The sequence below is a fragment of the Perissodus microlepis genome, chromosome 7 (genome assembly GCF_051167445.1).
Source record: "Perissodus microlepis isolate ML-2025 ecotype Zambia chromosome 7, ASM5116744v1, whole genome shotgun sequence".
Lineage (NCBI taxonomy): Eukaryota > Metazoa > Chordata > Actinopteri > Cichliformes > Cichlidae > Perissodus > Perissodus microlepis.
In genome coordinates this window covers 55,379,856-55,406,566 of record NC_140467.1, presented here as the reverse complement: position 1 = coordinate 55,406,566, position 26,711 = coordinate 55,379,856, and the positions used below count along the sequence as shown (strand labels likewise).

At 40.8% G+C, this 26,711-nt stretch overlaps 1 protein-coding gene across 4 annotated transcripts; it reads right to left on the bottom strand.

Annotated features, from left to right (window-relative positions):
* Positions 1-14,086: 14,086 nt before the first annotated feature.
* Positions 14,087-26,095, bottom strand: LOC146384209 (SANT and BTB domain regulator of class switch recombination-like). 4 transcript variants are annotated; one of them, XM_084936098.1, is made up of 7 exons: positions 22,877-23,082; positions 22,369-22,692; positions 19,338-19,423; positions 18,910-18,938; positions 15,957-16,030; positions 15,770-15,858; positions 14,087-14,224 (listed from the first exon to the last, which is right to left on the bottom strand). In XM_084936098.1, the coding sequence occupies exons 2-7, from the start codon at positions 22,511-22,513 to the stop codon at positions 14,123-14,125; spliced, it is 525 nt and encodes a 174-aa protein (XP_084792224.1). In that variant the 5' UTR covers positions 22,514-22,692; positions 22,877-23,082; the 3' UTR covers positions 14,087-14,122. The 4 variants fall into 4 exon arrangements, 1 of the variants encoding a protein (XP_084792224.1); XR_014800820.1 differs by lacking the exons at positions 14,087-14,224; positions 15,770-15,858; positions 22,369-22,692 and having other exon boundaries at positions 15,971-16,061; positions 22,877-26,095; XR_014800821.1 differs by lacking the exons at positions 14,087-14,224; positions 15,770-15,858; positions 15,957-16,030; positions 22,369-22,692 and adding an exon at positions 16,068-18,538 and having other exon boundaries at positions 22,877-26,095.
* Between the last annotated feature and the right edge of the window lie 616 nt (positions 26,096-26,711).

Below are 26,711 nucleotides of genomic sequence, written 5' to 3'. Positions count from 1 at the left end.
TCCTCTTGCCTCTGAGTCTGCAAGCCAACAGGCTGAATGAGTGTGTGGCGTTTTAAAGCCGAGCCACTGGTAGTGATGTATTCAAAGGAAATAGCAGTTGAGTGAACAGCTTGAGTTTATTCTCCGCAGACCCCACCCCTCCTTGTATATGCACATCTTCACTACTTTCAGAGCACTACAAAAAATATATGGAAAAAAATGCAAAAAATACTGTGCATCCCAAAAGTATTGACAGCCCTTCACATTCCACATTTTTCCATGTTGCAGCCTTGTTCCAAAATAGTTTAAATCCATTTCACCTCAAAATTCTACAAAAAATACCCTACCCTAGTGACAAATGAAAAAAGTTGAAGCTTGTAATTCTTGCAAATTTATTAAAAAGAAAAGAAAATATAACATGTTAAATGGACTGGTTCCCATATACCACTTTACTATGATATCTGAAACTCAAAGTGCTTTATACAACTTGCCTCATACATACTTATACATACAATACTCTTTTTTCTGTGTGTTTTCTACACAAGTTCTTTCTATCTAACATTTACACACATTCATACGCTGATGAACACATAGGAGAGCAATTTGGGGTTAGTATGTTGCCCAAGGATATTAGAATAGAATAGAATAGAATAGAATAGAATAGAATAGAATTCAACTTTATTGTCATTGCACATGCACAGGTACAGGGCAACGAAATGCAGTTTGCATCCATCCAGAAGTGCTTTAGTGATATAGATATATTACAATATATATTAGCAATAATATAGATATGTAAGTATATTACAGAAATGGGTCTATTATGGTATGTTATAATGTACACGGTATGAAGTATGTTGTGAATATTCTATAACTATAGGTATGTACAGGCTGTAGTGAGTACAAGCTATGTACAGGCTATGAACAGGATATAAATATGAAAAACTATACAGAATATGAAATAAATAACTTTACAGAAATCTGAGATATACAGTTATACAGAAATGGGAACTATGCAAGTTGTAAACAGTTGTAGGGTTAAAAATTATCGTATGTACAGAATGATTATTTACAGAGCTATACAGTAGTGCAGTTAAGATAAATTAGATATGTGGATAATTTCTACAGTATCTATATAAAGTGCTAGTGGTTGTGAGTGGTGGTTCAGTCCATGTTATTATTGTGTGTTTGAGGGTACAGTTGTCCATTGTGGGTGTGTGTATGTTCAGTCCATGTGTTAACGTGGGTCAGAGGTCAGGAGGCAGAGTTCAGGAGTCTGACAGCTGTGGGGAAGAAGCTGTTCCGGTACCTGGTGGTCTTAGTCCGGAGGCTCCTGTAGCGCCTCCCAGAGGGCAGGAGGGTGAAGAGTCCATGTGATGCGTGACTGGGGTCTCTGATGATTTTCCCAGCCCTTTTCAGACACCGTTTCCTGTAGATGTCTTTTATGGCAGGAAGTGGTGATCCGGCGATGCGCTGGGCAGTTTTCACGACCCTCTGCAACGCCTTCCTGTCCGAGGCAGAGCAGTTCCCGTGCCAGACTGTTATACAGTTGGTCAGGATGCTCTCGATGGTGCAACGATAGAAGTTCACCAGGATGTCTGAGGACAGGTGGTTCTTCCTCAGAGTCCTCAAGAAGAAGAGGCGCTGGTGAGCCTTCTTGACCAGCTTGGAGCAGTTGGTCATCCAGGTGAGATCCTCGGAGATGTGGACTCCCAGGAACTTGAAGCTGCTCACACTCTCCACAGCCGTCCCCTTAATGTGGATGGGTGGATGTGGGTCAGCATTCCTCCTGTAGTCCACGATGAGCTTCTTGGTCTTCTCGGTGTTAAGCAGCAGGTTGTTTCTGTCGCACCACTCAGCCAGACGATCCACCTCCTCCCTGTAGGCGGCCTCATCGTTGTCACTGATGAGGCCAATCACCGTGGTGTCATCTGCAAACTTAATGATGGTGTTGGAACCATCAGCAGGTCTGCAGTCGTGGGTGAAGAGGGAGTAGAGGAAGGGGCTCATCACACAACCTTGTGGTACACCGGTGTTCATTGTGATGGTAGATGAGCAGTGGTTATCCAGCCGGACATGTTGGGGGCGGTTGGTCAGGAAGTCCAGTAACCATTTGCAGATGAGGGAACTGATGCCCAGGTCTGTCAGTTTCCTGATAAGTTGTGAGGGGTGGATTGTATTGAACGCTGAACTGAAGTCTATAAACAGCATTCTGGCGTAGGTGTTGTTGTTGTCCAGGTGTGAGAGGACAGAGTGCAGTGCGATGGAGACTGCATCCTCTGTGCTCCTGTTCTGGCGGTATGCGAATTGGTGGGGGTCCAGGGTGGGGGGGAGACAGGATTTGAAGTGTGCTAGGACCAGCTGCTCTAAGCACTTAGTGATGATGGGGGTGAGTGCTACTGGGCGGTAGTCATTGAGGCAAGATGGGTTGGAGTTTTTGGGTATCGGGACGATGGAGGTGGATTTGAAGCAGGCCGGTACCACAGCGTGGGCCAAGGACAGGTTGAATATGTCTGTCAGCACTCCTGCAAGCTCCCCAGAACACGCTCTGAGAACACGCCCGGGTATGCCATCAGGGCCTGCAGCCTTGTGGACATTGATCCTGCTCAGCACCGCTCCTACATCGGTGGGGGAGAGAGTCAGAGGTTGGTGGTCTGGCGTCACGTCTGCTTTGGTTGTGGTTGTGGGGTTCCCTCGCTCAAAACGAGCATAAAAGTTGTTGAGCTCGTTGAGGAAGGAGACATCAGAGGATGCGGGGGAGGGTTTGGTGGTCCTGTAGTCTGTGATGGTCTGGAGTCCTTGCCACATGCGTCGGGGGTTGGAGTTGGAGAAGTGTTCTTCTACCTTCTTTTTGTAATGGTGTTTGGCTTTTTTGATGCCCTTCTTTAGATTAGCCCTGGCTGTGCTGTAGGTGTGTGCATCTCCTGACCTAAAGGCGGTGTTGCGGGCCTTCAGGAGGAGACGAACATCCCGGTTCATCCAAGGCTTCTGGTTGGGGTACATGGTGATCCGTTTCTGGGTGGTGACACTGTCTGTGGTTTTGGAGATGTAATCCAGTACAGATGAGGCGTACTGGTCCAGGTCTGTGTGGGTGAACGTATTCCAGTCTGTGTTTTTAAATCTGTCCTGGAGCACTGCGTCTGTCCCCTCTGGCCACACTTTAATTGTCCTCACAGCAGGTTTCACACGTTGGATGAGTGGTGAATACCGAGGTGTGAGGAACAGGGAGAGATGGTCCGATTGTACAATGTGGGGGAGGGGTGTGGCTTTGTAGGCTCCAGCCAGATTGGAATACACATGGTCTAAAGTCTTGTCTCCTCTGGTGTGGCAGGAGACATGTTGGTGGAATCTGGGGAGGACTGTCTTTAAGTTGGTGTGGTTGAAGTCGCCAGCAACAATAAAAGCAGCCTCGGGGTGTTTATTCTGGTGTTTGTTAATGGCTGCAGAAAGTTCTTTCATGGCCAACCTAGACTGGAGCAACCAGGGATTGACCTGCTCTGCCTCCTGAGCTACAGCCACCCCTAACATGTACATAAGTTTTCAAAGCCTAGGCTCATTGCTAGCACCTTTGGCAGCAATTACAGCAACAAGTATTTTTTGAGTATGATGCTACAAGTTTGGCACCTATTTTTGGGCAGTTTCTCACATTCTTTTTTGTAGCACTTGTCAAGCAAGCTCCATCAAGTTGGATGGAGAGCACTGGTTTTCAGATTTCTCCTGATATGTTAAATCAGGTTCAAGTCTAGCATCTGGCTTGGCCACTCAAGGACAATCACAGAGTGGTCCCAAAGCCACTCCTTTGTTATCTTGGCTATGTGCTTAGGATCATTGTCCTGTTGGAATATAACCCTTTGCCTTAGTCCAAGCGCTCTGGAGCAAGTTGTATCAAGCATAATGCTATGCATTGCTGCATTCATCTTTCCCCTCATCGTTCCTGCTGCTGAAAAACATTCCCAAGGCATAATGCTGCTGTGCTTGGTTTCCTTCAGGCATGACGTTTGGTATTCAGGTCAAAGAGTTCAATGTTTGGTTCATCAGACCAGAGAATTTTGTTTCTTATGTCTAAGAGCCTTTCAGGTTCCTTTAATTCAATTCAATTCAATTCAATTTTATTTATATAGCGCCAAATCACAACAAAAGTCGCCTCAAGGCGCTTCATAGATACAGAGAAAAACCCAACAATCATATGACCCCCTATGAGCAAGCACTTTGGCGACAGTGGGAAGGAAAAACTCCCTTTTAACAGGAAGAAACCTCCGGCAGAACCAGGCTCAGGGAGGGGCGGCCATCTGCTGCGACCGGTTGGGGTGAGAGAAGGAAGACAGGATAAAAGACATGCTGTGGAAGAGAGACAGAGGTTAATAACAGATATGATTCAATGCAGAGAGGTCTATTAATACATAGTGAGTGAGAAAGGTGACTGGAAAGGAAAAACTCAATGCATCTTGGGAATCCCCCAGCAGCCTACGTCTATTGCAGCATAACTAAGGGAGGATTCAGGGTCACCTGGTCCAGCCCTAACTATATGCTTTAGCAAAAAGGAAAGTTTTAAGCCTAATCTTGAAAGTAGAGATAGTTTCTGTCTCCCGAATCCAAACTGGAAGCTGGTTCCACAGAAGAGGGGCCTGAAAACTGAAGGCTCTGCCTCCCATTCTACTTTTAAATACTCTAGGAACAACAAGTAGGCCTGCAGAGCGAGAGCAAAGTGCTCTAATAGGGTGATATGGTACTACAAGGTCATTAAGATAAGATGGGGCCTGATTATTTAAGACCTTGTATGTGAGGAGCAGGATTTTGAATTCAATTCTGGATTTAGGCAAACTCCAGGCAGGCTGTCGTGTACCTTGTATTTCAGTTCAATTAAATTTTACTTAAATAGCACCAAATCACAATAACACTCACCTCAAAGTGCTTTTACTGAGGAGCTACATCATCCATTGATGGATAACGTAAAACGATGTAATAATAATAATAATAATGGATTGAATTTATATAGCGCTTTACAATGCCACTATTCATTCACTCTCATGTGCTCACTGGGACCCTCAATGCTGCAGAATATTTTCTGTACCCTTCCCCAGATCTGTGCCTTGATACAAACCTGTCTTGGACATCTACAGGCAATTCTTTGGGCTTCATGGCTTGGTTTGTCCTTTGACATGCACTGTCATCTGATGGACCAGTTTATGCCTTTCCAAATTATGTCAAGTCAACTGAAATTACCAGAGATGGACTCCAATCAAGTTGTAGAAACATCTGACAGATGATTAGTGGAATCAGGATGCACCTGAGCTTAATTCTTAGTATCATGGAAAAGGCTGTGAATACTTATGTACATATTAGAATACTTTTTTGGTTTGTTTATTAAATAAACATATTTATTAAATGAAACATATTTATTACATGAGTTTTTAAGCAAACATTTTCACGTTGTCACTATGGCGTAGTGTGTCTAATATTTTAAGGTTACAATTAATTTAATCCATTTTGGAATAACGCTGTGATATGACAAAATGTGGAACAAATGAAGTGCTGTGAATACTTTCCGGATGCACTGTATATAAAAGATACTCATAGTCATCAGTTTTTGGTTCCTGAAGTCCATTTGTCAAGCTCAAGTTGACTTTTATTGCTCTTGCCATGCTGGTGCTTTGAGAATGGACATGAAGAGCAGTCAGACTGTGAAACTGATACTGCTTATGTTATCACAGGCTTGTCAGTCTCATTATTAGGTATAGTCTGTTTTATCTTCTTTTCTGACTCTGATGGGGGACACTAATTTACGTGAGAATGTTAAAGATGCAATTTTTTTTTTTTTTTGCTTGATGTTCTTTAGTTAGAACATTCCACACTAGATGTCAACCAGCTAGCAAATGTAAGTGTTAACGTTTAACTTTATTATAGAAGTGTTGTAGTTTTATTACAATAAAATAGCCAGAATGATAATTTTATATTGGAAGTAAAAGAATTATATATATATATATATATAGCAGCAAACCACAACAAAGGTGTAACTCTTCAAGGTGTAACTCTTAGTGTGCTTCTGGAAAAATTAAGAATTTGGACTAGGAAATGACTAAAGACCTCACACTTAACAAATTGATAGTTCAGGGTTGTTTCACCAGATATCTTGTGGAAAACATCGGGAACTTCCATCATTCCATTTTCTTTATCCAACTCAGGGTCGCAGGGTGGCTGGAACCTATCCCAGCCAACATAGGGCGATAGGCAGGATACACCCTGGACAGGTTGTCAGTCTGTCACAGGGCTATCAGGAACTTTAAAAAATAAATAAATAAAACAATTGGTATGGGAAAGGGAAATGGAAGTAATTAAAGATTGAGGAAGACATTTAAACAGGATGCAAAACCCACTGAAGAGGTATTACAAAAGATTGTGCTCAAATACTGAAATTAAATGTCACAGATACACATGAAAAACAGGATAGAAGTTATTGTTTAAGGGTTTCTTATATTAAGAAGTCACTTAAGCAATTCATTCTTATATCATTGAGGATGTGGAGGTGTCTTTTAAGGTCACTTCTGAATAGGCAGTACTTGTATGTGGAAATGTTCTTTAAGAGGAGGAAACAGGATTGGGCAGTGTTTCTGAGACTACAGCTATTGTTCAAAAGCAACTATCCGGTTATTTTTCTGCTGACATACAGTTTAAAAGATACAAGGCCACTTCTGAGAGTACATTTCCAGTTTGGAAGACCTAGTTAAAATAAAAAGGATAAGAGCTCTTTTACTTTTTGCTTGCCATTATAATTAAAGTTGCCTCACTTTAGAATCTGATATTCTTTTTCCAAAATATATTTTATTTCAACAAAATAATTTAGACAACTTCTTGATACAGACAGAAAGACAGGTTACATGCAGGCATCAACACAAGGCTCTTTGAACAAGACCAGTAATGTCATGTGGCTGCAACAATTATAACAATATTATAATATACTACTACTACTACTACTACTACTACTAATAATAATAATAATAATAATAATATACACCTCAAGTGTAAATAAATTTGTTTACATTCATGAAACATTGTCAGTTAATGAACCACCTGTACTTGAATTTATGTATTTCTTTTAATTGAGTCTCTTTAACATTGTATTTGTTGTCTGATGTAAAAGTGCTGTGTTATTTGTTGATGAACAGGCGCAACTCTCACTTCATTTTCTTAAAGACAAACAACTAGATTTAGTTGGAAACAGTTGTATGACTGCAGACACTCTGAGGCAGTCGTACAACTGTTGACTGCCTAAGAGGCCCTGAAGGATTAAAGTGTGTCTCCCTGACCCCATATTTGACATTTGACCGCACTCAAAAATAACTGAATCTCACCTTTATTTTAATTTAAAAAAAATAAAATTTTTACCACTGCACCATCATTTACAACACGGAGTATGAATGGCCTGAGATGTACTATGAAAAACTGTGCAGTTTTAAAAATGTATTTCACTTTTTTTCACATTAATTGTACTGTAAATACATGTGTGTTCCACATAGCTCACACTAACTTTAAAAAGGCAGATCGCACTGCAATGTCAGGATATGAAACATTTTAGTTGTGACATTCAATGCTGGTCATCCATTTTTTTTATGGATTTGGTAAATTTGGATGATAAAGAAGTTCTCTCTTCCTGAGGAGACACATGATGTCTTCATACATAATGAAGGGAAAAAAGGCCAGATAGCCACAGACCACGACAGCTCCTCATCTGACTACGCTGTGAAATCTGTTGTCCTCATTTAACATTTCACATGCAGGAATTGTATTCTTGCCTCATTCCTCACTAAACTTACTAAACTAAGCGTTTCCTCACATGCCTTCCATCCCAAATGCTGATGGTGACTTTTAATAGAAGGAAGTTTCGAAAAAGATGCTTTGAGCTTCCCTAAAACATCATGTGTTTGCAATGTGATTTGTGTGTATTGCTGATGTAACCATTATGGCTAATATCTGTCATTATAATGTTTTATTGTTTCTGATATTGCTCAGTTTTTGATACCCACAGTTTTTGATATTTCACAGATATTTCATCCCATTCATCTCTGTTGCAGTGGCATCTATTTGGACAGAATCATTTCTCTTTCTCACTTCTATCTCTAAATGGTATCTGCCTTCACTGTTAGGTCACCTGAATTTCACCATCCACCTAATTCCCCGAGGTTGCTCCTTCATCTCTCTAACCCCAACCTTGATGGCATGCTGAAGAGGCAATTTAACCATTTTATTCAGCTGTGTTGGAGTAATGCTGCATCTAAAAGCTGCAGGAAATTAGCTCTTGAGGACTGGAGTTGGGAACCCTTGGTCTATGGTTTCCCCAGCAGATAAACTACCACACCATTACCCAGTACCTTTTTTAAGCCATATGCCCATAATCATATGTTAGCATGTATTCAGTATTGTAGAGAGTTTATAGATTTTCAAATCTCTGCTTTTCCTTTGAAACTAAAAGCTCTGTTTTCGTATAGGTAACGCAAGTGGAAGCCCACATGCCCCAGCTTTACACTGGCGCTTTAACGCATCCTCTATTTGTGGATCTGGATGATTTGGATGCTTTGACAGAGAGAGAAATTCACAAATATTTTTAGACATTTGCATGCACAGGAAGCTTTTTTGAAAGTGACAAAGATCATGGTAGAACAACGATCTCAAAACACACAGCCAAAGAAAGTCTCAATTGGTTTCAGAGAAAGAAATTAAAAGTACTAGAACTGCTAAAAGCACTATGCAAAACCAACCACTTCTGTTGCTGAGTTGGCCCCTTTTGTGCTCTCTAAAGCTCAGAGTTTATAGAATGGGCCAACTGAACCTTCAGGATTTGAATACTGGTTGTCTGGAAGAATGGACCAAAATTACACCTGAGCAATGCATGCCATCAGTTTCTCCATACAGCAAGGGTTGCTTGAAACTGTCATCACCAAAAAAGGTAAATAAACTTCAGTAATTGTCCTGAGACACACTCTCTGGGTTGGTAAGTTCAACATATGGACATAAAATCCTTAATACTACCACAGAAAACCCTGCAAACAGGACTCTGGATCTTTTTTGATTATATTTTGGAGAAGACTCCTTTCCTAGTCCAAGGAAGACCAGTGACATGCAAATCCAAATTGTAGTAAAAGGTAAGGGATCCTTTTGATAACCCACTTATTGCTGTGTGCAGTTGCCTGCATCTCTGTGGAAATGGAGTCCTAAAGAAGTTGACACCATTCTGATTTTTAAGTAAATTTTCTGTATGCATTACTGCATAGATACTTCCAAACCCCTGGACACATTTGTTTCTAGATGATTCTAAAAAATTGTGAGTTTTTTTAGAATCATAAATAGAGCGGAGGTATTCTACCAGAGCACTCAAAGCGCTCTTACATCTTGCCTCATTCACCCATTCATACAAGCACTTTTTTCTGCTTTCTTCAGACCGGAGCAGCAAGTGATCAAACAACCTTCCGATTAGTAGATAACCTCCGAACCTACAGCCACCCACCAAGGCAACGGCATTCCATCAAGACAAACCTAAAAATATACATAAATTGAAATGTACCAAAGTGAATTGATCTATCTCCCCTTTCAGCTCCTCATCTGTTCACCTCCATCCTTTATATTGCCTCCATCTTGTGGCCACAGTTGGCAATTGTTGCTGAAAGCTGTGCTTATTTCATACTCATTGAAGGCTGTGGTTCTCTATGTTATATGGGTGTGTCAGCAGCTTTTCTACTGATGATTTAGGTTGAGCTTTCACTCCTTTGAGATCAGTTACAACCTGGGCTTTGTATGGAAACACAGCTAGCACCTACCAATTATAAGGCTGATGGTTTGACTCTAGTCTGCATTACACATATCCTTGGGCAAGATATTAACCCCAAGCTGCTCTTTGATGAATCCATGGAAGTATGAATTTCTGTGAATGTTAGAAAAAAAGTGCTTGTGTGAATGAGGCAAGTTGTGTAGAGCACTCAGAGTAGAAAAGCACATTTGAGCCAGCCTGTCTACCATTCCATTTTGATATTTTATGCAAAATTTTCAGTAATACAGTTTTGTTTGTACTGAAGTGTTTTCCAAGTGTTTGATTGCTTCTTTTCCTAAAGAAATGATTAGGAAAAAAATCCTCCATCACTTGCCATTGTCAGCAAATAGCAAATAATTTTTGATAATAATAGATATTTATTTAGCTATAGAATGAATAATACTTTTAAATTCTTCAGCAAAGAAGGACCACAGAAAGGTGATGACATGCATGTCCTGATGTAGAGTACAAATTTAATGTTTAAAATTGATCCAGTTTATCTTGAATTGCTAAACTGTGGAGAATGTTTTTGTTTGTCTGAATCTGCCAATTCAATTCAATTCAATTTTATTTATATAGCGCCAAATCACAACAAAAGTCGCCTCAAGGCGCTTCATAGATACAGAGAAAAACCCAACAATCATATGACCCCCTATGAGCAAGCACTTTGGCGACAGTGGGAAGGAAAAACTCCCTTTTAACAGGAAGAAACCTCCGGCAGAACCAGGCTCAGGGAGGGGCGGCCATCTGCTGCGACCGGTTGGGGTGAGAGAAGGAAGACAGGATAAAAGACATGCTGTGGAAGAGAGACAGAGGTTAATAACAGATATGATTCAATGCAGAGAGGTCTATTAATACATAGTGAGTGAGAAAGGTGACTGGAAAGGAAAAACTCAATGCATCTTGGGAATCCCCCGGCAGCCTACGTCTATTGCAGCATAACTAAGGGAGGATTCAGGGTCACCTGGTCCAGCCCTAACTATATGCTTTAGCAAAAAGGAAAGTTTTAAGCCTAATCTTGAAAGTAGAGATAGTTTCTGTCTCCCGAATCCAAACTGGAAGCTGGTTCCACAGAAGAGGGGCCTGAAAACTGAAGGCTCTGCCTCCCATTCTACTTTTAAATACTCTAGGAACAACAAGTAGGCCTGCAGAGCGAGAGCGAAGTGCTCTAATAGGGTGATATGGTACTACAAGGTCATTAAGATAAGATGGGGCCTGATTATTTAAGACCTTGTATGTGAGGAGCAGGATTTTGAATTCAATTCTGGATTTAACAGGAAGCCAATGAAGGGAAGCCAAAACAGGAGAAATATGCTCTCTCCTTCTAGTCCCTGTCAGTACTCTTGCTGCAGCATTTTGGATTAGCTGAAGGCTTTTCAGTGAGTTTTTTGGACATCCTAATAATAATGAATTACAGTAGTCCAGCCTGGAAGTAATAAATGCATGAACTAGTTTTTCAGCGTCACTCTGAGACAGGATATTTCTAATTTTAGAGATGTTGCGCAAATGGAAGAAAGCAGTCTTACATATTTGTTTAATATGTGCGTTGAAGGACATGTCCTGGTCAAAAATGACTCCAAGGTTCCTCACAGCGTTACTGGAGGCCAAGGTAATGCCATCCAGAGTATGAATCTGGTTAGATACCATATTTCTAAGATTTTCAGGGCCGAGTACAATAACCTCAGTTTTATCTGAATTAAGAAGCAGAAAGTTAGCGGCCATCCAGGTCTTTATGTCTTTAAGACATTCCTGCAGTTTAACTAATTGGTGTGTGTTATCTGGCTTCATGGACAGATAGAGCTGGGTGTCATCTGCATAGCAGTGAAAATGTATGCTATGTCTTCTAATGATGCTGCCTAAGGGAAGCATGTATAATGTAAACAGAATTGGTCCTAGCACTGAACCCTGTGGAACTCCATAATTAACCTCAGTGTGTGAAGAGGACTCTCCATTTACATGCACAAATTGGAGTCTATTAGATAGATATGATACAAACCACTGCAGTGCAGTACCTGTAATACCTACAGCATGTTCTAATCGCTCTAATAGGATATTATGGTCGACAGTATCGAACGCTGCACTGAGGTCTAGCAGGACAAGCACAGAGATGAGTCCACTGTCAGAGGCCATAAGAAGATCATTTGTAACCTTCACTAAAGCTGTTTCTGTGCTGTGATGAGCTCTGAAACCTGACTGAAACTCTTCAAATAAACCATTCCTCTGCAGATGATCTGTTAGCTGTTTGACAACTACTCTTTCAAGGATTTTTGATATGAAAGGAAGGTTGGAGATTGGCCTATAATTAGCTAAGACTGCTGGGTCTAGAGATGGCTTTTTGAGTAAAGGTTTAACCACAGCCAGCTTGAAGGCCTGTGGTACATAGCCGACCATTAGAGATAGGTTGATCATATTTAAGATCGAAGAATTAATCAATGGCAGGACTTCTTTGAGCAGTTTTGTAGGAATGGGGTCTAAAAGACACGTTGATGGTTTGGAGGAAGTAATTATTGAAGTTAACTCAGAAAGATCAATTGGAGAAAAAGAGTCTAACTTAACATCAATGGTACTAAGAGTAGCTGTAGATAATATTACATCTGTGGGATGATTACTGGTAATTTTTTCTCTAATGATAAAAATTTTATTTGTGAAGAAGTTCATGAAGTCATTACTAGTTAACGTTAAAGGGATGGTTGGCTCAACAGAGCTCTGACTCTTTGTCAGCCTGGCTACAGTGCTGAAGAGAAACCTGGGGTTGTTCTTATTTTGTTCAATCAGTGATGAATAGTAAGATGTTCTGGCTTTGCGGAGGGCTTTCTTATAAAGCAGCAAACTATTTCTCCAGGCTAAATGATGATCCTCTAAATTTGTGACACGCCATTTCCTCTCCAGATTACAAGTCATCTGCTTTAGGCTACGTGTTTGAGAATTATACCACGGAGTCAGGTACTTCTGATTAGAGACCTTAGTTTTCACTGGAGCTACAGTATCCAGAGCCACTTTTGAGGATTTCTATGAAGTCATTTGTTGTAAATACACTGCCAGTCTTCCTCTTTGTTTTTTTTCTGCCTTCCATACTGTCAGAAATTAAACTGATTTCAGCTTTGAAAGCAAAGTTACACACAAGAGCATTAAACTGCTGCAGTGCTTGCCACGCAGACACCCACGTGTGATGCCTGTTTTGTGTCCTTAAATGTTAAGCATACAGGGTGTTAATTTTACATGCAAGAAATTTAACTGTTTCAGTGAGATGTGCCTTTGAAATTGAATTATTTTCTGGTGATTGCTTCCCACTATGCCATATTGCTGATTCCATCTGACAAATACTTTTCAAATAAAAAAGTATTTTGCATTTCTTTTTACATATAAAATTACAAAATGTTTTTGTGTATAGTTCAACTGTAATTTGATTAGCAATATTTAAATCATGTACACAGCTGTGAGATTAAGGATGACCCCTGTGGTTAAAGGTTAAGAGCACGCACCACATAATTTTGGAAAATTATTTTGGATAGCAATAATATTTGTTTGCTGCATCCAGCCTCATTTCTGTCATGGGCCGATTGGGACAAAATGGTCAAAAATGACTGAGGGTAATTTTCTGTTATCTTGGTTTACTTGCACACAGACAGAAAAGGGAAATGGACAACACAGAAAGTCCTCTCAAAGTGACCACAAGTTTCCACAAAAACAGAAAGCCATGTTGCCTCTGAAAGAGAGAGCATATTTTTCCCATATTGGAGAAGGTCTGTCAGTGCAACATGAAGAAAGATTTAATTCTTTAAGTAAGTAGCGAACAATCAGCTTTCTGCTTGTAAACTACAGGAGATATGGTTTATGCCTCCATCGTACATATCTATAGGTAGGACGTTCAGATGGCCAAATCACACTTAAAAACATGTTTCCTGCTTGGATTCATCTCGGTAGGACGTTCATATGGCCAAATCACACTTAAAAACATGTTTCCTGCTTGGATTCATCTCGGTAGGACGTTCATATGGCCAAATCACACTTAACAACATGTTTCCTGCTTGGATTCATCTAGGTAGGACGTTCAGATGGCCAAATCATACTTAAAAACATGTTTCCTGCTTGGATTTATCTCGGTAGGACGTTCGGATGGCCAAATCACACTTAAAAACATGTTTCCTGCTTGGATTTATCTCGGTAGGACGTTCATATGGCCAAATCACACTTAAAAACATGTTTCCTGCTTGGATTCATCTAGGTAGGACGTTCAGATGACCAAATCACACTTAAAAACATGCCTCCCGCACACATTCATCTAATGTTGACACAGAATACAAGGAGAAATGGAGGGGGAAAGACAGCTGTTTTTATTAGAAGTTGTTACATGTTTTCCTCACATTTTTTGCATTTATATTCTCGGTTGCTCTCCTTATATTTTTTACATTCAAAATGTGCCCATCTTTGGCAAGAATCACACTGCACCTGGAAAGGAAAAATAAACAGCTCATGTTCATCAATATTTCTGCCTGATTAGAAGCTCATAGGCAGTTCCTGTCACTCTACAATAAAACAATGTAAAGGCTGCCCTCTCTGCCCTCCCACTAGCTGACACAAGTAAACTGTGCTAAGATACCCTACATGGACTAAGGTTTTTGGCCACATACATATAGATTTGCTTGGCTGTAGAAATCCATGCCATGAAGCTCCCAGCGCACATTTTTGATGCTTCTGTCTGTGGCAGAGGAATATGTGAATATCAAATAAAGTCTTATGAATCAAATTATGTCAGTCCTTCATCACATGTATCACTTGTTTTTTTGGAGTGTTTTTTTTCTTTGTTTTTTCATTTTGTTATCCCACATGAAAAATTCCAAAACTGCAGATTTTAGACACTTTAGACCTAAAATGTATATTCATTAGGGGAAAAAACATTCATTTGTGATAGTAAACGTAAAACAACCTGAAAGACTCCATGTGACAGTCAGAACATTGAGTTTAACAAGTAAGGTCCAGTTATTTGTTTTAGCAAACATTTCAGGCACATCCTCTAGTCTATTTGTAGGATTGTTGGCTGTCCACTCAAGAAGTTCAGAATACAAAAAGCAGAACAGGAGATTTTTGACTACCTGACTTCTGTCTGTATTAAGAGTGGCCTTTGGTGTCATATTTCAGCTGCTGCATTGGTTAAGTGATTTAATAGACTTTAATATTTGAGACTGCTATTAAGCAGGTCAAAAATGAAGTTTCATGCTCATCTGAGGCTACATATATACAAACCCAATTTACTTCACACCAGATCATTTCTCATATGTAGGAAAAGGTAAGTTCATTAGATGAAACTTAAAGGATCTTTGGCTCACGACTTCATCTGGATGGTACAGCATAACCAGGTTAAGACATCTCTAAAAAAAATATATTTTTGAGTGTTTTTAATTATTTATTTAAATTTTATTTTCCATTGTTCACTGTGGCCTGTTAAGCATTTTATCAATATATATTTCGTTAAATATTTACAAGAAATCAGGCATTATACAGTGTAAACTTCAGTCCAGTGTGATTTGGATGCTCACCAGAAAATTTAGCCAGATATCAGCTGGGTTTAGATACAGTTCAGATAAGTTGGGAAATTCAAATTGTTACTGCAGCAGAGTACACAAGGCAGGAACAAATGAACATATGCAGCATACCTAACAGCAATAATGCTTTGCAAAAATAGAAGAAATATAGACTATGCAGGTACAATAAATAGATATGTACTTATATATGTAAATCACTCTATCTATCTACACATACACACACACATACACACACACGTACACACACACACACACACACAGAGAGAGAGAGAGTCCGGAAGAAAAACAATCCAACATGAGGCAGCTGCAAAAACAAGGACAGCAGGTCTGACAGCTCAGCACCAATCTTGACCACATGATGTGAAGAAAGACCATAAATCCTGGTCAAAGTCACATTTCCTGCACCCTGACAATCAATCTCATTTTAGGTGTACAGTAAATAAACAGCCACCTCTTTAGTATCCTTGGATTTACTCTGTTCCTGGTCTCCAAACCTCATCTTTGTCAGGTAGCCAATGATCTCCACCATGCGGCGCTGGTCTGGTTAACATGCAAAAAAAGTGGTTAATGCAAGACTGAAAGAACGTAGTCTGACTCAGTGGCTTAAAATAGAAAAGCATCAATGAGTCCTCCTTTACCTTCCTCTCGCTGAGCATCCTGGTTGTAGCGCATAGAGCGAGAGCTGTCCCACTTACTCTTCTGGACGCTTACTCTACAACACCCACAGAGCGAGCACCAGTTAACTTCAAACAGCAAACACGAGAAATAGATTATACGTTTTTTTTAATCAATGTTATTGATCCAGATTTACAGCAGAGAAATTTGTTCAGAGTATGAATATGTTGTTATATCAGGTTCGTGCCGTACACTTTCAGCCCCACCTGGAACAAACAGGCACTGAAAAGGAGCAGCTTCCCCTTAACCACAGAGTATTTCCCAGGGTGAGTACCCAGCTTAAGGGGACTATCTCCAGTTAAGTGTGAGAAAAGGCAGCCGAGGACAATGTCCTGACCTGATTCTCCACACCTTACCTGGAACTCCTAAGTCAAAATAACTTGTGCCTGTGACGACAACCAATCAGGACACAGAGCGCCTTCCCACATGCAGTGAACATGGCGCAAATGCAGACTGAAGGAGAAACATTTCAAAACAAAACACCGCAACACACCTCTGACTAGTTGCTGTTGACATTCTTGCTACCAAAAGTCAGATCCTGCTAACTTCCACATAAAGATGGCAAAATGATTACTGACTAGGACTAATGTGTCTCAGAACAGTCACTATATCAACTTAAAATTAAACTTTATTTATACAGTACCAGGTCCCAACAACAGTGGCCTCAGGACACTTTATATTGTAAGGCATAGTTCCTACAATAATACAGAGAAAACTCCAACAATCAAATGACCCCCTTCAAGTAGGCACCTGGTGACAGTGGGAAGAAAAAAAATTCCCTTTTAACAGGAAGAAACCTCCGACAGAACCAGGCTCAGGGAGGGGCGGCCATCTGCCACCACCGGCTGGGCATGAGGCAGGAGAAAAGAAACTGTGGAGGACAGCTTAGATTGATAATAACTAAGAATTAAATGCAGAGGGGTGTATAAACACAGAGAGTGCAAAGAGGTGAGTAAAGTAGAAACAGTGCATCATGGGAAACCCCAAGAGCCTAAGCCTATTGCAGGGTAACTAAGGTAGGATTCTGGGTCACTTGATCCAGCCCTGACCACAAGCCTTATCAAAAAAGAAAGTTCTAATGTTAAAACCAGACTGGTTGGGCTGAAGGTCGGAGGTGGGTTTTGTGTAGCTATTTCCCTCACTGCCGGATTTCAAAAATGTCAGTTTTGATTCTTGTGAAGGAGTCTGAAGCCACTGACTGGCCAATCGGTGGCATGCAGTCTGTTGATGTCTGTATTCAAATTGATTTGGATCACTTGGAAACTCGGCTAAGAAACTACAAAAACATTACCTGGTACCAAGTACTACCACTAGAGGAGGGCGATATGACCAAAAATATTTATCACGATATACATTTGAAAATTTGCGATAACGATATAACTGATGATATAACTGATACTAGGCAAAATACTTTACAACTCCACAACTTTATCAGTGCAAAAAAAAAATCTATGTATTTTCACTTAAACAAGCAGCTGTTTTTTATGTGCATTAAAGTTATATAAAAATTTAACAGTGCAAAATTCCTCGCTGACAGTTTGACCAAAAGGTATTTCCAGTGGAAATTGGCTGACATATCCTCAGCATAACCATGTATAATATCCACAAAACTTAAAAGAGGTCAGTGCGCCCCACGGCAGCTGTGGCTACAATGTAGCTTGCCATTGCCAGTGTGTGAATGTGTGTGTGAATGGGTGAATGACTGAATGTAGTGTAAAGCGCTTTGGGGTCCTTAGGGACTGAGTAAAGCGCTATACAAATGCAGGCCATTTACCATACATACACAATACGATAGTATTATGTTGAAGCACAGTACGTATCACTCCGCGAGGCTCCTGCCTACGATAGCCGTAATGCTCCGACAATCCATCAAGCGGTGCGGCTTCGTAGCTTAGCAAAGTCGTACTAAAACATTTGACAGATTTTTAGCGTCGTGTACCACATAAAATCATTTCGAGGTCAGTAAACACCACCAGAATTTATACATAAGGCATACAGGATTATAAGGGGCACTGTCGATTTTCAGAAAAATCAAAGGATTGATTTTAAGTGTGCCGTATTTTCCAAAAAACACTGTAATAACGACGGCCTGCTAGCATGCGCTACCAAAAATAGTGCTTTGTTGTGTATCTGACGGACAAAAGCTAAACCAGTTCCACACTGAAGTTGCAGCATTTTTACAAACCAATTCTGGTTCATCCGTTTCATTCAACGATCCGCTTTCGTCCTTCTTATTCTCCGTCACCGCCATGCTTTTTCCGCCATGTGCGTATGAAAACAAAGGCACTGCGCATGCGCGTTTTACCCATATTCTATCACGGTATTCCATTTTCTTATCGTTGCCCAACATTATACCAGTATTACTGTGAACGGTATGATATGGCCCTAACTACCACCTAATGGAAAACCCTAAAAGCTGAGCTCAGCGGATCCACTGGTTTCTACCCAGGACTGGTTTACCTGTTGTAACTGTTTACCGTCACCAGAGGGCGCCAGCTGGTCTATGGGCTACTATCGTTCTCTGTGGCAGAAGATCCGAGTCATGCTAGACAAAGAAATTTTTAATTGAAGTGAAGTCTGGATAGCTTGAATACCCATAATGCTTTATTCCTTCTAGCCAAATATGCAAACAAACACAGATGTGGCAACATGAATTCTGTTTTAGTCGGAGCCACGGCCAGTTTTAAAACACCAAGACTGTAAAGGCAATGACACACCCCTCACAACAGGACTTCAACAACAAGTTACTGAGAACATGGTGGCTTCATCCATCTTTTCTATACAGTCTATGAATGTGATTAATACAAAGTGCTGAACCCTTATATTAGCTCCAGCTACATTTTAAAGAATTAAACTTCAATGCACAGCTACTGCTTAGCAAATTTGTAAGTAGGATAAATGTGTAGATCTACTCACGTGAAAGGCGTGTTGTCCCTGGTCTGTGACTGAGGGAGGAAAAAAAGCACATTCTGAAGACAAAATAATGAATGTTGTAAAATTGAAGTAAAAAAGATAAGCAACAATTATGACAGAATATCTAAAAGGAAGTGTAAGTCAGTGTGTGAGATCTTTTTATGGACACACAATAAGATATTGTGGAGTATCAATAATAAATCCAGCTTTTTCCTGTAGGATGTCCACTAATATCAGATATGCACCAAAATGCTACAAAGTCAGTTCTGTATCCATATTTAGGGCGTTTCAGGTATTTATAAGACCCAGCTAAAAACAATTCATCCTGTTGTAGGTTACAGATAAGATGTGTCAGATATTTGGGTTGAACTCTGCCGTGTTTGACTCCACTAAGGAGCCGCAGTGAAATATTCATGAAACTGCTGACTCACTTTCTCAGATTTTTCTTTGCGTTGGAAGTTTGGCGAGGACAGCTGTTTTTTCAAAGGTCTGTGAGCCTTTTTAGCCTTCTTAGCAGCTGGAAAACAGAAAAACAGGATGAGATGTAGTGAAGGACTGCAGCGCCATCTGCAGGCTGAAAAGAGAAATGCCTTCAGTTTCCATTCTTAAGCTGTGAGGACTGACAATGAAATGTTAAAAATAGATGAGGTGGTGGAGATGAGGGTGGAACAGCGGTGATGTGCTATGAATAGATCGTGTTTCGTCAAGTATCCTCATTTTGCTTTAATCACTTAAAGAGGCGCTCTGTGACGAGAGGATTACAGGACTGTCGGGTTAAAGGAAATGAGTAAGCATAACATTATGCGATCTTTAGTCAGAGCACATGGTAACATGAAGCCATCACGTGATTAAAACCAGTCAGTGATGAAAATAGGATGACTTTGGGATTTTCAGCTCTCACACTGCCAACATCAAAAGCTACTTCTGATAAGCTGCCAGTTCAGCCCAGTATGTAACAGCCATGTATGTAAAGTTTCAGCATCTTGTGTTCTAAGTTTTTAACCTGTGAGTCAAACCTATTTTGAAGACGAATAGGTGTGTCACTTTTTTCTGTCCAGCGATACGTATTAAAAACTTAACATCTGAATTGCTCCTCCTATTTCTAAGTTCTAACAATATCTCTTCTTAAGCTCTTTATTAAGACCAGAGTAAACTAAATGGATGAATGGACACTAGAAACAATGCTCAGAGAGTAAAGTATCTCTTATTTTATGATGAGCCTCATCTATTTGAACGACACAGTGTCTGTTTTGTAAATCATCAGCCTTTTACATCTGAGAGGAAACAGTCAGCTTGAGGCTTAAGAAAGAGTCATCCCTACAGCTGCAACCCCCAATACCAGTATACCTGGGACTTCTGATCCTCTCAGAAGTACTACCTGATGCAGCTAGTTTTGGGTACTATGATCACCAAGCATTTAAAAAATCTATTAGAGGATAATAAAGTGTTTTCACCAACTTGGCCAAAAAGAAAAACATATTTTAGCATATAAATTAGCACTCTCTTCTAAACAAGTCCTTCAGCATGCTGATGTTAAAAAATATAATAAAAGGCATCTATCACATTGCTAAAAGTACTAATTACACTGTATTTTAATTGTTTCTAGTACTTCTAGCAGTGTTTTTGTTTACGTTCATAAAAGACAAAATATGTAAAACAATTAATAATGAACGAGTCTGTTCAATGAAAACACTTTACGAGAAAAACTATCCAGCTGTAACTATAGCATGCATCAGCTCAGTAGTTGAGATCACAGCTCACTGCGAGGAAAGTCTTTATGCTGGTACGCAAATGAACCTCGAAACTGCAACTAAACTGTCACTGCGAGGCAGAGCTGTGGTGGTAATAAGGACAATGTCACGCACAATGAAACCTCTGCACGAGCATTTTCCTGACAGGAACAGATCCATTGTTACTATTATTATAAGATTATTTCATGTATCACAGATTATCATCACATATTATTGTTACTTCCTACATCCACCTATGAAAGTACTAAAGAAGAAGCTGAAGGCTCCAAGATAAGCTCTTTGTCTATAGAAAGGATGTAGCCCTGAATTTATGAGACAGGTAAAGATACCAAAATACAAAAAAAGATTTTTAAAAAAAAGCTACATGAAAATGTAAATGTAACACATGTATAAAATATATAGAATTAAAAAAACATAATACAATAAAAAAAAAGTTAATAAACATAAAGATCTATAAAAATATGTACAAAAAACAAAATATGTACTGAACTCCTGCTTTAAACATGTTTCCCAATGAAGGTAAATCAGATGTTGTCCTGACTGTGTGACTAAATTTTGTGCTGAAAGCATCAAAATCAGATTTTACTTCATACACCTTTTTCAGGGTGACATTCAAGCAATTTGTAAGCACTATCAATCTCCATCTTCAAGCTTTTCCAGCACATTACCAAAAAAGGATGACTATTTCACTTCGCATCACCTCAGTAAGATCATGAGAAAGGCCAAATTAATAAGTCTTCTCATCAGATATTTATGCTTCTTTCTTAGGTGACACAAAAGAATAGGAGACAGATGTTTGCTTGTCTTTTTTCATTCATTCAAAACTAACTGTAAGATGCTTAACTACACTGCAGTCTGTGTTATTGCTGAAGTCCTAAATTAATCACCTTTAAAGTGTTTGTGCTAATAACATCATGTACAGTAAGACAGGCACATAGAACAGCACTGACTGGGAGAGGCTTTGAACAGATGACATACTCAGTTCAGTTCAACATATAAGACTTGAAGAATGCACAAGCATCTTTCAAAACCTATTTAATCTATCATCTGTGATATTATTATATACAATTATAATGTATTGTTCATCTCCCTTAAACAAACAGGCAGCCTTAAGGTATGAAATATTCATTTGTCTACTGTTTCAGTGGCTGATAGTGTCCCACAGGCCTTAATGTGAGTTTGAAGCCATTATAATGTTTAAGTTGTTTAACGACAAACAGATTTTGAATGAAAGCGAGGGAACTTCGGTAGCATAAAAAAGTCTATATTCTTTGTGTCCATATGGATCAGCCATATTACCATTATTTCCCCCTAAGGTTGCCAAAAGCACCAAGTTAAAACTTGAAAAAACTGCAGCAATACACAAAAATATAATCAATATTCTATTTACTTGGTGACAACGCCGCTTTTAGCCTTCAATCAGAAAGCCTTAAGTTGGCTAGTTAAGCATCGGGCTAACGTTTAAAGCGTTCACTTTGGGGAAGTAACTCGCAATACTGCTACTGCTGTGTAATCTTGGTTAAATTCACAGCATATTCCATAAATTACCCTGCAATAACTAACTGTTATAATAGCGGCACCGTATTGCATCACACTGAGTACATTTCAATCATTTATCCCGGAGTTTGCTAGCTAGCAAAATAATAAAAACAATTTCAAAAATTAGCATGTGTAACGTACACACTCGAGAAAATTATTTACTAGCACTTACGCAAACTCCCCCATTGTGAAAACGTACAAATCCATCTTGCAGACTCCTTGTATTTTTCGTTTTCCAGCAAACACTCATTATAACGGCCTCCAGGCACGTTAGTGCGCTCACGCCCGACTGTTCGGGGAGGGAGGGGGTCATACATTGAAGAGACGACGTGCAGAGCTACAAGGCAGCCCAGGCAGAGAAATGTTGGTTTTAGACTTCTGTATCTGTACTGGCCTCGTAGAACCACTTTCTACTATCCAGGAGTTAAACACCTCCACACAAAAGTCACTGACGCCAGAGTGGGTTTAGACTTTGCTTTATATGGCAGGTGTGAAACTGTAACAACAAAATACAGTGTATATGAGTGACAAATTAAAATAATTACTTGAGGAGCTGCGTGACCAAGTGCTAATGCTAACACCAAACAACTGTCTACGAACCATAAATTAGCACGCGTAATACAGCATCTAATTAACTGCTATTAATCAACATAAAGTGCCAAACAATAATGCATACTCACAGGGAATGCCTTTTATCAGCCTTTCACAGCATAGATCACATTCAGTCGATTGTCTGATTCTTTCTTACACTTCCCCTGTCTGCACACGGACCATGCCTTTCTCTTAAAGGGCCAGTGCACTAACCAAACAAAACAAACATGTACAAATTTGACAACAGTCAGAACACTCCCCGCCTGGTATCTTAGGGATACCACAACAGATATCTAAACATCACTAGATAACAGAAAAACCATTTCAGAAATGGGTCTATAATAAGTCTTAACATTCCCCTTGGAAGCAACTCTAACTTCGGCCTTTCTGATGATTCCATCTTCACTCGCAACTGTCTTTTCGATTACGCCCATTGGCCACTCATTTCTTCTTGTTTGTTTGTCCTTGAGGAGAACGACATCTCCCTGTTTAATGTCAATGTTCTTGTGGTGCCACTTTTGATGAATTTGGAGGCTGTGCAAATATTCCTTGCGCCATCTGCTCCAGAAAGTGTCTGCAAGGAACTGAACCCGCTTCCAATGGCTTCTGAGCATTTCTTTGGGTCCTACATCATCACAGATGGTGGGTACAACTCCAGTCTTTTGTGTCAGCAGCATTGCCGGTGAGAGAATGTGAGGATGTTCCGGGTCTGATGATACTGGCAACAACGGTCGTGCATTCAGTATAGCTGTGACTTCCGCAAGAAATGTGGTCAAGATCTCATGAGTGAGTTGAACATGACCAGTTTGCAGCAGCATGTTATCAAATATTCGCCGTGCTAAACCAATCATCCGTTCCCATACTCCCCCCATGTGGGAAGAATGGGGAGGATTGAAAACCCAGGAACACTTCTGGTCCTGCAGAAAGTGTTGCACTTTGTCCTTCTCTGGTGCATTTGTGGCCATCTCTTTGTGAGCACCAATGAAATTAGTGCCGCAGTCCGAGCGCAGTTGTTTTGCGGGTCCTGAGAGGGCGAAGAAACGCCTCAGTGCATTAATGAAACTTGAAGAGCTCAACTCCTCCACTACTTCAATGTGGACAGCCCTTGTACACAGGCACGTGAATAATATTGCCCACCGCTTCCTGTTTGCTTGTCCCCCTCTTGTACGCCTTGTAGTTACTTCCCATGGGCCAAACATGTCCATGCCCACGTAAGAAAAGGGGGGCTCAACTTGGAGGCGATCTACGGGCAAATCACTCATTAATTGCTCCTCAAACTTCCCTCTCAGCTTCTTGCATGTCACACATTTACTTATGACTCTGCTAATACACCCTTTCCCTCCTACAATCCACAAGCCACTTTCTCGGACAGCGCCCTCTGTAAAATGCCTGCCTTGATGGCTTACTTTCTCATGGTGGTGGCGCACAAGGAGGGTAGTGATGTAGTGACTGCCTGGCAAGATAATAGGGTTGGTGTCTTTTACTCCCAGCCCCGCGCGATTAATGCGACCACCAACTCTCAGCAGATTGTCACTTCCAATCACAGGGTTTAGTTTTGCCAGTGGGCTGTTTTTTGGGAGGTTCTGTTTTTCAGAGATCCGCTTTATCTCGTCTGCATATGTTTCAAACTGCACATTTTTAATGATCATTGTCTCTGCTTGATCTAACAGTTCTGGGGTGATGGCCGTTTTACAGATGTGCCACCCTTTACAGTTTGGCTCAACGTTTGATTGTGAAAAGCATTGTGCGATGTGAATCAAGTTTGACATGGTTTTCCGAAGTGAGCGCCATGTGGAGAAACGCTCCCAACGTCCTGAGCCCAAAACTTCCTTTGTTATGTTAGTGCAAAGTGTCTTTACCTCTGGGCGCACCTCTGCGTCGTTGTCTGGGTCCAGCAGTTTGTAATCAGTCTGTTCTAGATGGATGTATGAAGGGCACTGGAGAAACGCTGGACCTGTGAACCATGTCGTGTGTTCTAACTCAGCGGCTGGAACTGATCGTGAGCCGTGGTCAGCAGGATTCTGGTCGGTCGTAACGAAATGCCATTGCTCTGGAGTAGTTGACTCTCTAATACGACACACACGATTGTTTACATAGACATAAAAACGTCTGGATTGGTTGTGAATATAACCAAGAACCACCTTGCTGTCTGTATAGAAACTTGTTTTGTCTATAGGGTGATCAATCTCTTCACATATGACCTCTGCCATTTCAACCGCCATTACTGCGGCGCAGAGTTCGAGCCTAGGTACAGTGAGCTCTGGCTGTCGAGCGAGTCGTGCCTTACCTAGGGCAAACCCAACCTCTGTCTTGCCATCCCCAGTGGTGACCTTGAGGTATGAAACTGCACATATTGCCTTCATGGACGCATCTGAAAAGACACAAAGTTCTACACATTTAGCCTGCGACAGTGACATCTTAGTGTAAGTGCGTGGAACGTTGACTTTGCTGAGGCATTGGAGGGACTGTTGCCATTCTATCCATCTGCCTTTCAGATCCTGTGGGAGAGGTGAGTCCCACTCTGATGTCTGTAGCGACAACTCTCTTAGAAGCAGACGTCCTCGAACGGTGACTGGGGCCAAAAACCCAAGCGGGTCAAACACACTGTTCACAGTTGAAAGGACTCATCTTCGTGTGTATGGCTTTTCAGCATGAGGAATGTGAAAAGTGAAATAGTCCTCCATTATATTCCACTTTACTCCAAGACTGCGCTGATCTGGGAGTTCATCCTTGAACAGATCCAGATTTTGGAGATCCTTGGCTCGGTCTTGAGGTGAGAATGCGTCCATCACTTCAACCTTATTTGATGCTATTTTTAAGAGGCGAAGGTTTGAGTCTGCTAGCATGTCTTGTGTCCGTTTCAGGAGGTCGACAGCATCATGTTCGGTGGGGACAGACTTTAAAGCATCATCCACATAAAAATCACGCTCAATGAAATGGCGAACATCTGACCCGTATTTGGCTTCTCCCTTTTGCGCGGCCCTCCTCAAACCATATGTAGCCACAGCAGGCGAGGGGCTGTTTCCAAATACATGCACGCACATTCTGTAATCCACGAGCTCTTTCTGTGGATCGTTGTCTTTGTGCCAGACAAACCTCAGTACATCTCTGCAGTCCTCGCGCACCAGGAAGCAATAGAACATCTGCTGGATATCTGAGGTTACTGCGACTGGATGTTTTCTGAACCTCACTAGCACACCTAATAGACTGTTGTTCAGATTAGGTCCTGATAACAGCACTGTGTTGAGCGACATACCTTCAAACTGCGCGCTGGAGTCAAATACCACTCGGATTTGTGACGGCTTTTGAGGATGGTACACTCCGAAATAAGGCAGGTACCAACGCTCTTTGTTCTCTTGTACTGGGGGTGCGAGCTCCGCGTGCCCATTGTCCAACATTTTCTGCATAAAGTCTATCAGGTGAACTTTCATTTTTGGGTTTTTGTCTAGAGTTCGTTCAAGTGACTTTAGGCGGCTGAGTGCGTAGCGGCGATTGTTAGGCAGCAATGCTCTGGGCTGGCGAAACGGCAGCTTTGTGACTCATCCTGGAAACACTCATTGTCCATGATATTCAGGAACTGCAGATCTTCCATGGAGGGTGCAAGCTTATTGTCGTTCTTGGTCTGGCAGAAAACATTGTTTCCTATAGTTCTGTTTTGTGTTCTGTCCTTTATGTTTGAACCACCAAGTACTAAGTGTCGATTTAAGAGACTGGTGTCTGGCTTGACAGTAAAGTGGCTTTCGCACGGGGAAAAATGAGTTGGCCTTCCATCCGATAGAACGTGAGTCTTAAAGGTAGAGACTTGGGAAGGCTTATGAGTATTGCCTAAGCACACATCTCCTATTATCACCCAGCCTAAGTCCAGTCTCTGTGCGTATGGTGCATTGTGCGGACCATTGATCTGACTGCGCACTTTATGAACTC

What these genes read in the sequence shown, in the direction of transcription:
- LOC146384209 (XM_084936098.1), bottom strand. Translation starts at nt 22,513, where the DNA reads ATGTATGACCCCCTCCCTCCCCGAACAGTCGGGCGTGAGCGCACTAAC. An exon ending in TTCACAATGGGGGAGTTTGC is followed by an intron (nt 19,424 to 22,368) that starts GTAAGTGCTAGT and finishes TCTGTTTTCCAG; the next exon opens with CTGCTAAGAAGGCTAAAAAG. An exon ending in AATCCAAGGATACTAAAGAG is followed by an intron (nt 14,225 to 15,769) that starts GTGGCTGTTTAT and finishes TTTCCTTTCCAG; the next exon opens with GTGCAGTGTGATTCTTGCCA.